This window comes from Globicephala melas, chromosome 16 (genome assembly GCF_963455315.2).
Source record: "Globicephala melas chromosome 16, mGloMel1.2, whole genome shotgun sequence".
In the NCBI taxonomy this organism is placed as follows: domain Eukaryota; kingdom Metazoa; phylum Chordata; class Mammalia; order Artiodactyla; family Delphinidae; genus Globicephala; species Globicephala melas.
This window is the reverse complement of record NC_083329.1, coordinates 68,470,025-68,482,056: the sequence shown is the minus strand read 5'-3', so window position 1 is coordinate 68,482,056 and position 12,032 is coordinate 68,470,025. Positions and strand designations below refer to the sequence as shown.

At 35.5% G+C, this 12,032-nt stretch overlaps 1 protein-coding gene across 7 annotated transcripts in view; it reads right to left on the bottom strand.

The window, feature by feature from the left end:
• The window catches only part of JMJD1C (jumonji domain containing 1C), a 307,273-nt gene that overhangs the window by 60,418 nt on the left and 234,823 nt on the right, over positions 1 to 12,032 (bottom strand). For 6 of the 7 annotated variants that reach the window (XM_030848211.2, XM_030848207.2, XM_060286515.1 and 3 more), the window contains one exon: positions 10,818 to 10,931. The exons of the other annotated variant lie outside the window; for it this stretch is intronic. Coding sequence is in view for 3 of the 6 variants with exons in the window: in XM_030848207.2 (XP_030704067.1) it covers positions 10,818 to 10,931 (114 nt within the window). In the remaining 3 variants the exon portion in view is untranslated. The remainder of the gene's footprint in view (positions 1 to 10,817; positions 10,932 to 12,032) is intronic. 7 annotated transcript variants of the gene reach the window in all.

Below are 12,032 nucleotides of genomic sequence, written 5' to 3'. Positions count from 1 at the left end.
AAAAATAACAAGTGTGCTCACAGATATAGAGAAACTGGAACCCTGCTGGTGGGAATGTAAAATGGTGCAGAGCCTGTGGAAAACTGTTTGGCTGTTCCTTAAAAAGTAAAACATAGATTTCCATATGCTCTAGCAATCCCATTCTTAGGTATACTCCCGTAAGAAGTGAAAGGTAGGACTCAAATATTTGTACACCATTATTCACAACAGTTAAGAGGTGGAAACAACCCAAATGTCCATCAACATATGAATGGATAAACAAAATGCGACAAATACATACAATGGAATATTATTCAGCCATAAAAAGGAATGAACTGCTGACACATGCTACACAGGTGAATCTTAAAGACATACTATTAAGTGAAATAAGTCAGTCACAAAAAGGACAAATATTGTAGGATTCCATTTATATTAGGTATTTAGAATAGGCAAACAAAGTATAGACCAAGAACAGAGAAGTTACCAGGGGCTGGGAAGAATAGGGTACTGGGAAATGGGGAGTTATTGTTTAATGAATGAAGAGTTTCTATTTGGGATGATGAAAAAGTTCTGAAAATGGACAGTGGTGATGGCTGTACAACACTGTGAATATACTTAATGCCACTGAATTGTACACGTAAATGGTTAAAATGGTTTTACTGTTACCTTCTTTTAAACAAATGCCCGTTATTCCTCTACTCCAAATGGACAGTGAGGGTTGAAGTCAATCACATGGTTGACTCAACTAAAAAACTGTTAAAATGTCTCTGACTAGTCACCATTCCATCTTCACAGGAAAGGTAGGTGGGTTAGAGTTTATGTAAGTGGACCATCCAACACCCATTCTGCTTATTCACTGCATCTCATGCACTTAACCAGCCCTGCTGTCTTAGTGGCTTAGCTAATTTATATTCATCCTGAGACAATTTAGGGGGTCACCTATTCTAAGGACAGGGACATCCTCTACTTCTCCCACAACCAGGGAAGATTCCTTATACCTCTCTGGTGTCCGCTACGTACTATCTTTTGCCTACATTTACATTTGTATTTTTCCATGTGCTTCCACCATTAGATTATAAACTCTCTGAGTAGTGTATTTGTATGCTTGAATACAACACAGCAGGCCCTCAAACATATGAATAAAGAGCCCCCAAACGTTATTTTATTGACTAAGGGCTAGTGCTGTTTTGCCTTTAGTCTGAAGCCCAGAAAGACTTGGATTTTAGAGACAGTCCTTTTAACAAGAGGCTAAAAGGGCTTTGTTTTAAAGTATTGCTTTTCAATTTTAACTTTGAACAAATCTTTGAGCAAAACAGAGAAAACTAGGCAGCTGAGAAAAGTGGGAGAGAGCAAAACATCTTAATCTGTTTGGATTCTTGCCTAGGGAACTAGTGAGTCTGAAAATGATGCACAGATTTGGGGTACAGCTTGATGCCAGTATTTGAAAAATCTAGGGAGATTGTGCAGGCAATAAAATTAAGGAAAAATTTAATCTTATATTTAGAAAAGATGTCAACCCTAAGAAAAATAACAAAGTGCCAAACAAAAGAATGATGTGCAAATAAGAGATGTTTCCTGTTTGATAGCGCACAAAGGCAGGGTGGCATAGTAGAAAAAACATCTTGGAATCTAAAGTTTTTGGTTCAAGTTCTGTTTAGGCTACCACTAGCTGTGTGAACCTAGATGCCAAATCACAACTTCCCTAAACCTCGCTTTCTTTGCCTGTAAAAATTGCTATCACATATTCTCTCCCTTCCTCATATTTCTTCCTTCTTCTCTTTTCAGCCTCTCATCCTCCTACACTCCCACCCCTAGTTTACCAATTAACACAAATATTAGACTTAAAAGGTCCTGCGAAGGAGGGAGAGCTGGTGGGCGAATTGACACTGACACACAAAAGTCACGTGGAAACTAGTATTATGAGAAGCAAAACCTATGATTAAGCAGAAAAACCTGTCTGCAGAAAGAAGACTGAGGAAGGGGTGAGAAGAAATATGTAACTTGAGGTCCTGACCTTCGAGTTCCTAACTCCATGCCAAGTAAGGTTCAGCTGTACTTTTCTGCAGTGGATGTCCATGACATTTCCTGTTGTATCTTTTTAACAGGCCCACCACCCCCTTTTAAAAATTAAATCTAGTTTAAATGGGTTTCCATTTCTGCCACCTAGCCATTGTAAGTTAGACTTCTCAAAGACTTGTGTGAATTAAATAAATTCATATATGTACCCTGAAAGCATTATATGTAATTAAGATAATAATATAATCTGTTTTCCTCATAAAGTAAACATAAGAATTAACTAAAATAATGCACTTGGAAATATTTTGGAAAATGTTGAACCTTATAAATGTAAAATATTAACAGCACACTGAGAAATAAAATTTTGACTTTGGGATTTTTAAATAAAAGGGCTGTGCTTTAGTAAGAATTCCCGGTTGGGCAAAAGGAATAAGTAAATAGTATCAACCTATTTTGATTGGCAGAAAGAAATTGGCAGAAATCTTTCTCAATGATAACTAAGTGATGGCTTAGAATCTTTGGAATCTGATGTCTACAAGCATAATTTCACATATTTTAAATTCATAACAGCAGCCACAAAAAATTAAAAAGGGACTGGCAGATTTTTCAGCATATGATCATAGCAGATTTGTGACCAGGAGAGAACTATCGCAGACTGTGACTTATAAATGTTTTTAATCTGAATATTGCAGAACAGCTCATACGTGAGCCAAATTTCAGTCAAAATAACATGTTCCTGAACTTCATGAATATATTTTCAACACACCAAGTTTTGCAACCAATTTTTACAAATGAAGAACTCCCTTTTTAATAGCAGCAGACAATACACATCGGCATACCCGATTTGTAGGACCTTAAGCACGTTTCACAACTTTTTTTGAAATTATGGCAATAAAGAATCATGCAGGCAGGGGGGAGATAACAGTATTTAAACAAGATGCAGAGCAAAATTACTGAATATTAAAACATGATGTACCAATTTAAAATTTTTAAAAAGCCTACTTAAATAAGGAAGTAACAATGATTCTGTTTTAGCTTCTGGTTCTGCTTTTCTTGTAGTCCATTCTACTTTCTAGGCTTCAGCTTGGCTCCACTACTGCAAGCTGTCACTTTTGACTAGAAATGGAATAAAGCCAAGCACTACACAATAGCAGCTTCCTGCTCTGGCCTCATCTCCTAGACCACCCCCCAGGCCAATGCCTGCCCACAGATGCTGATCCTACCAAGCCAATATTCCACCAGCAATCAGTTCACAGCTATGGCTATGATCCTGTATTTTTTATACTCTTGGCACAGTGTATATCCTACAATCTCACAGTTCTCATTTTTACTGACATTATGGCAACAAGGCACCTCTAATTTCAATCAAATGCTAATATGAAGGCAAAGTGAAATGCACACAAAAACTCATGGACTAACTGAGAACGTGCTCAACTCTGTCAAAATATAATTCAGAAACAGATACAGAAAAATACAGAATAGAAAGAAAGCTCTCAGTAGGTACTATTAATCCAAACAATCCTGTTATTCCAGTTTTGCATAATTTCGATTTGCATCTGGCACTGCCTGGCTTAATAGTTCTCTCTTTTCAGATAAACCTAGATTTAGGTTGAATGTCTTTTATCCCTGAGACTAATATCATTAGCCAGGGACTAACTTGATCAGGTTAATGTTCATCAGAAATATTTGTTTTCCCACACTGAGCAAGTTCACAGAATTATGGCTTTAAATGTTGGAAAGGAACTTCAAAGGTCATTTAGACCAACTCTTATTCAATGCTAAGAGGACTTCCAAACTGTAGTACTACATCCTCATGGCCTCCCTCCAGAGCCAAACAAAGAAAAACAATTCTGTAATTTGCTGCATATCACTTATACTTCTTGAGATAAAAATAACTATCACAGCAAGTAGAGCTTATGCCTTTCCCCACGGGGAAAAAAGGTAAGGATGTGTTGTGGAGAGTAATCCCACAATAGGGTTCTGCATCTTTTCTAATATCATTTTCTTAAAACAGGAGTTTAAGAAGTCACTGAGGAATCTTATCTAAATATACTTTTTAAAAAGGGGGAGAGGGAAGAAGAAATACTACTACAAAGACATGTTCTGTTACACAGTGACCATGGCTTGTACCAACACCGAAAAAGTTTATCTAGCACCAGCTGCAGAAGGAATGGTGAGAGTTCCAGAGAAGACAAATAAAACAGATTGTTAAAAGAGGCGCAGATGGTGGCAGAGAAATGTCCAATGGCTGCATATGGTAAGAAGAGAAAGGAGTTTCAAATATCTACCACAAAGGTTTAAGACTCCATCTATAAAAAGGGAGATTTAGAGCATGTCTAAATAGCAGTGACCTTCTATTGAGCAGTTTCTATGTAGTAATAAGCTCATTTTAAATGTGTCATTCACTTAATCTTTCTAACTCTGAGATGGATAGTATATTAATCTTATAGATGAGGAAACCAATTATTGAGCATGCTTTAGACTTTCCCAATGTCACATAGCTAGCAAACGGCAAAGCTAGGATTTGAAACCGTATCTGCATGAATTGACTTCAAAATTCATAGCTAGGCTGATTATCTAAGACAAAAGATGCCATCAATTAGCTCCTTCTGATATAGTACAATAACCAGATGTCACTGTTATGTGAAAATTTTGTTTTTGTTATTCTCTTGCTTCAAAGCTTCCAACGATTCATAGGGCCTACAAGATAAAAGTCACTTAGTAACCGTACTTAGCAATCCTTTTCCTCTTTTATCTGACCCCACAATACTTACTTCTCTGGTATGATGTCTATATTCAAAACCAAACTCTCTTCTCTAGCTAGACTGATATTCTACTGACCCCTAAATCTACCTCATCATTGATCACGCAATCCTTTCTGCTAAATGTCTACCTCACTCTCCCTATCTTTCACTTCCATCTCCATTCAGAAGAATCCCATTCAAGTTTTACCCTCTTCATGATACTTCTTTATACCATTTCAATCTCTGCTAGCTTCTTTCTTTTGTATTCCTTAAGTCTTTACTATGCATTTTTGGCTCCTTAAATCAAACCTATTTCAAGGACATTTTTAAAAATCTAAGTTGTTATCACGGATTATAAACTCTTTGGAAACTAATAAGGACTATGACTTATACTTTTATTTTTTTAATTTATTTTTTTGGCCACACAGTGCGGCCTGTGGGAATCTTAGTTCCCATGCAGGATCTTAGTTCCCTGACCAGGGATTGAGCCTGTGCCCGCTGCAGTCGAAGCAGAGTCTTAACCACTGGACCACCGAGGAAGTCCCTTTATCAACTTTTTAAAACCATCAAGCACCTAAGCAGGATGCTATGAATAGGGAAACCACATAATTTAAATAACTGCTAAATGAATGAAGTCAGTTGGGATGTTTCTAACACCAGACATTTAAAAATTTCAAGGGTAAGTCAAAGGGAAGTAGAGTCTGAGCATAAAACTGCCATTTAAACACTCCTTTCTGGGAAAAAAAAAAAAAATCAAGTGAGTTAACAGTAAGTGGAGCTTCTGTTCTGAGCCCATCTCTCCCCACCTCAACTCAGGAGCAGAAGCTCTCATTCTCCAGGGTGGGGTGTGAGCACACTCCACTCCCATATCCTAATAGGAGGTGTACTTCCGTTATTTCTTATAAGTACCTATCTCTCAATACCAAGTTCAGTTATCATTACAAAACAACAAACAAAAACCCACCAATTTCTATCATAAAAATAAAACAACAGTTTTCTAGGCAGTTTCTGAAAGTCAATTTATTTTTTTCTTTTAGTAAAATTAATGAGGGAGCAGTAAGTTGACACCAGAAAGAACAAATCTGAGAGTAATTCTGGGACAGAAACATTTACCTAACTACATAAATCCTGTACCAGGTCAAATTCTCATTTCCTCTACAGGAATGTTAGTTTAAAAATGCTCTAAAGTGATATATCTATACTACAAATTGAAACGAGAGTAAAGAAAAGGGCAAAAAAGTTGTCTTTTCTCTACCCACCACAGCAATACTAACAATGAAGTTCTGTTTACTTCCTCTCTAAACTATTAGCAATATCGACATAGTTCTCTGGGGAATAAATCTGCTTATAAGCCAAATTATTACCAACAAGATTTTCAAACTTTTCAGTGGCTCACTTATGTCAAATACTTCACTCAACAAAATATAACATTGAGCAGGTAACAACCAAACAACTAGTTGATTGTTCATCTAGGCTGACTGAAGGCTAAATTTCACCTCACTCAAACTCATCTCATCCTGGTAGTGAAGCAATTCCAAATAACAAAAATTTAGAAGGAAAAACATATATGTCTCTGCTACACTCCACTCCTTAAACTATTTTTAGTAAACCAGATGTGTTGAGCAACAACTAACTTAGGGATATTCTCAAACTGCAGACAATAAATTTATGTAATCAATGATGGAATGTGGTTCAAAATAGACTCCAACTGAAAAAACAACTTTCTCACTGAAGGAGCATATAGCAATGATAAACAGACCCAACACAGTTCAGACACTTGCATTAAATAATATAAGACTCTTCTCTGTTAAAGTCCTTAATCAATCTTTAGTCTAGGAACTAAGAAAATACTCAGGTTTGCTCCACGCATTCCCTTCAACCAGCAATTCACAGCACAATAGTACTATATCAAGGACTTAGTAAAGTAGTTCAATGTCTGTATTTTGCAATGATAGAAACTGAAGTATTAGTAGTCTTATCTCTGAACTTTTAGCACATTATAATGACCAAGAACTTCAAATAGGTTCATTCCTTCAGGTCTAGGATGATTCTACCTTATTGTAGGGAAAATACCTCTTTACTATTGTGTTGGCCAAAAAGTTCGTGTGGGTTTTCCGTAAGAAAACAGAAAAACCCAAACTTTTTGGCCAACCCAATACAGTGAATTTTAATATACAATAAGATAGACATTGGGTATAATTTTAAGCCAGCACATTCTGCTTCAAACCTTTAATGGTTTTCAACTAGTGCCCTTTGTATTATTCCTTTATTACATTTAAAAGCAAAAAGGATTGTGATCCCTAGAAAACAGTGGACTAACAAGCCAGACCAACCCAGATTAATTGATATGAGTCATGTACGATTTTCAGGTAAGAAATAATCTCTTCTACATCTTCTATGAGGCAACCAACCTGAAACTGCAGGTGTGTGCATGGCCAGAAGCCAAAATCCAGGACAAGATGATTTCAAAATCATGCTAAAAGTTCAATGTTCATATTTCATTATCAAACTTTTTTACATGAACTTGATCAAAACTTCAAATTTTAGTGGAAAGTTTTTTAAAACTTCTGTACTCATCCTCCAAAGTAAAGCAACCATACCACAGAAATCATAGTAATTAAAAAAAAAACTATAAAAAGCATCTTTAAGAACAAATAATTTGTTTTTTCCTCCTCCTTCCCAGCCAGCTGAGACATAGAATCTGAAGAGCTCCCTCCTACTTCCTCTCTTTTTCCCTTCCCCCTTTACTTCAAAGAAAGTTAATTGCAGCCAGGCATGATCAGGAAATCTGAAAGGAGGAAGCAGAAACTCATTTGTGTGCAAAAGGAAGGAAAAACAGAATTAACAATACCATGGTACGCTGCATCAGCAATGTATTAATATGCATTCATTATATTGTCTATAAAATGTTGATTTGATTTCTCTCCTCATTCAACTTGCCTTCCAAAATACTGAAAACTATAATCTATGATGGTTGCACCCGGATCCACCAACCGCACGTAACTTAAAAAAACGACCAAACTGCGACTTCCTTTGGTGGTCCAGCGATTAAGACTCCATGCTCCCAATGCAGGTGGTCTGGGTTCGATCCCTGGTCAGGTAACTAGATCCCACATGCCACAACTAAAAGATCCCGTGAGCCGCAACTAAGACCCAGTGTAGATAGATAGATAAATAAATATTTTTAAAAAAGAACAAATCAATTAACTTAATACATGCCATCTGATACTCAATACACTGAAGTCATTCAGAGAGATAAGTGCAAACCAGTGACCTAAAAGGGAAAGGATCTGTATTAATTCTGAGTCATGTGTTTCCTAACCATTACCTTACAATATATGTTATTGTGACATATTAAAAAATAGGGGGCTTCCCTGGTGGCGCAGTGGTTGCGAGTCCTCCTGCCGATGCAGGGTACACGGGTTCGTGCCCCGGTCCGTGAAGATCCCACATGCCGCGGAGCGGCTGGGCCCGTGAGCCATGGCCGCTGAGCCTGCGCTCCACAACGGGAGAGGGCCACAACAGTGAGAGGCCCGCATACCAAAAAAAAAAAAAAAAATAGGGCTGCACCACTATAAAGGTAACTAAAGGGAGCGTACTACTACAGAATAAAATGCTGAGCACTCAAGGAGAAAGATGGTGAATGGGAATTCCCAGTATAAAACTATTTAAACAGATTCACAATGAAGCATCACTTGTGGGAATTTTTCAAACAAAACTTAGGTGTACTCTATACAGAAAGGCCATTTCCAAAGAAGACTTTCTTCCCCATCCCACATAAGAAGTCTACAAAGGACAATTAACACCCAGATTCAGAAGAAACTGCCTCATGAAATTTAAAGAAATGAGAAAAAACAGGGAGACCATTTTAAAAACTTGTTCAATTTTCCCCAAACGCCCTTCGACTTACATATGGTTACCCTAAGGTTAAGATTTATCAAGGCACTATTTACAAAATCTATGCCAGGAACAGCTGCCATGTTTAACATGCCAAGGAATTTAATGTACTGTTTGGACAACTGGTTAGAGAAAAGCATTGTGGGATAAAGCCACTCTAATTACATGAACTCTAAAAGTATTTTCTTTATGTAGAGTATGTCTATATTTTATAAATTCATTTAAATAAATAACTTTGAAAACCTAGACTAAGCCATCTTCAGTCTCTGGAGTAAATTTTCATTCAAAAAATTACAGTAGCTGTCAATAATTTACATACTGGAGAAACTTTTTATATTTTTAACCTGGTTAAAAAACATTAAATATAAAAATTAAAATGTATACAAAAAAGCTTTACTGTATACCATTTATTACTTCTAAAACTCTTAAGAAACACTAAAATTAAGGTATGCTGGATCCTAAACCAAGTGCTGTTAGTGTAATTCCTTCTGATCTCTTACAACTGAGAATTCACATTACTTGTGAAGCGCAAATGGTTAAAATGTCAAGTGAATCACATCACCTTTGGAAGATCATATCCTTCTAGGCCAGAGGTCAACTTACCTATACTAGCAGGGAAAATATAAATAGCTAACAAAGACAATCATACACATCACCAAGTCAAATAAGACTTTAGCTCTTAAGCCTTTATTTCTAATTCTTTCAATCACTATAATTTTAATAAACATGTTGTAGAGTTTTAGGCCACCTGGCAAGAGTTTATTTTTAAAAGTAATTTCTACATAATGATTTCAGTTCTCTAAATCAAATCCAAGCTTCTACAGTGCTAATCAGCAGCCACAGAATTAAAATACTGAGGCAGAAGGTTCCTTTGATTTTTACCTATACTCACCTAGGCTAATTCCCACTAAAAGACTGTTAGAAATGAGACAAATAAGGCTATATAGCAAGCTAAATGGCATTTACAACCAAAACCAAAACAAAATAAAACCCGAGGGAAAAGCTCTAACACCTCCAATATTAAACTGGAACTGCTATGAATTTTTAGCTGTAAATACTGCAAACAAAGAGCAAAAGGTAACAGTACAAAAATGAGGCCATTTAATGAACTGTGAAAAATAATGTGAAGAGACAAAAACATACCCATGTAGACTTCAAACTAAGAAATAACATTTAATCGAGAGAACTATCATCTACTTTTGGTAGATCTAATAAAAGCGGCACATCACTACTAATTCCCTAAGTATTATAACTTCACACACAGCAAACCACTGCTCATTAACTCAAGCTCTTGTTCTTTCCATGGAAACAATGCCTCTATATTTTACTTTTGAAAAACAGTAACTATTCTGAAATGAAATAGGAGTTTGGACTTTCAGCTCTATTAAAAAAAGAAAGTCAAACTAGTTCACTCATACTTTCTTTCAAGGCACTTATTATATTATCTTAAACATTTAAGTAAAAAAAAAACCTGTAAAATATACTGATTTAATTCAACCTAAAATCCAAATATACAAAGAAAACAAACTTCTCTGCATTTTTACTTCAATCTTAAAAAATTAACTGATAGAACTTAACTAGAGATTTTAAAAAACATTTAGCTTACTACTTTTGATATGAGTTTCTTTACATGATTTAAATCTAAAAACCTACTAGAGAACGTTTTTTCCAATTAAGTGTATTTGTATTTAAATTGCAACAACTGGGAATTAAAATTTAGAAACTGAACAATTCAATTAATGACAACCTAAAGAAAAATTCCCACTTAAAAAGAAAATGAACTACTATTATGCTAAACTGATATGAATGTATATAGTAAACACTAATCTCATTTAATTACATTAATGACTCAATTCTTAACCTTTAGAGCTGGAGACAAAGATAATTTATACTAATATCTAACCAGTTATTTTCTAACAATGAACATTTTTTAGAATGGCAGGGACTTTTATTTTGCTTACTTGTGCATGCGACAGGATGCTGGCTGGCTCATAGTAAGTTCTCGGTATATATTTCTTGACTGGATAAATGAATCATTTATCCTATAATCAAAATTTATCAGATGCACTGGGTTTATTATACACCTTGATGTTAGCTAGAACTGAATATTCTAAAGAATATCTGAATATCAGCGAAGTTTAGTGAATAGTTAATTTTTTAAAGCAACCTAAAATTTCTTACCTGGTAGGGCTGAAAGGCACTATCTTCAGTTAAAAAATCCAGTTGTTTATCTACAAGGAATTCTACTGCAGTGATTGAACTGGGTATACTTTTTTCAACCAGGGGTTTGAAAGTCTGGTAAGAGAAAAAAAAAAATTCTAATGGTTATTTTCTGGATTTTATCCTCAAAATGTGAAGGGGTATATATAAATACAACCTATTAAAGTCATTATCATAATGGTTTTAGGATACCAATTGCTATCAGTTTTCATATTATAATCTAAAGTGATGCTTTTATCCATATAATAGAGTACTTTCTATTTATTTAAAAGAAATGAAGATTTTAAGAAATGATATGAAAAAATTCCAGTATAAGTCCCAGTTTATTTTAAAAGAGGGATATAATCAAATATACATGTGTATAAAAATTTCTAATATAAAAAAAGAGAAATTGCTTCTGAAAAAGTAAACTGGGTAGGAGAGCATATTACCCCAACTCTTTAAAATATTGTAAGTATTATTCTTTATAAAACAGAGTAGTTACGATTTACATGTGTAATTTTTTTCCCTAGCTCATTCACATCAAGAAGGATTTTAAATGATCAGGATGCATCTGGTCTTTTAACTCCACCCCGTGTACTACTCATCCCCGCCCCTGCCCCAAGCACAAATAAAAATCCAGCTGCTTCAGTAAGAGCAGCATGGGGGAAGGGTATAGGAAAAGAAGGAGGTAAGAAGTATTACACAAAACCGACCTTTCAGTAAAGTCTCTCCAGATTTCCACTATTAAAAAACAAAACAAAACACGGGCGGGGCGGGGGGGGGGGCGGGGGGGAGTAAATCCATGGTCATTTGATTGTTTTAAAGGAGACTCAACTTTTACATAAAGAAATTTACTCATATCTTGGGGTGGGGGTGGGAGTGAGCGAGGCAGGAGAGGAAGAGGAAGGAAATAAAGGTACTATATATGCATTTTTCTTATGACTATCAGAATCACTTTCGAATAGACGCAGTCTGAATAAAAACCAAATACATTATATCCATGATACTGCTTTAAAACTTTAAAAATATTCCACCATCTTAAAAACATAGTGGCTTTACTATAAAAGAATCTAAGTTTGGAAAATGAAATAAACAAGGAACTAAGTTGCTAAAGTACCTATATCACATGGGGAAATCTTTCTTGCTACAGGCAACTTCTGCGACCATTTGGATGCAAACCAAAGCTTTCGGCAC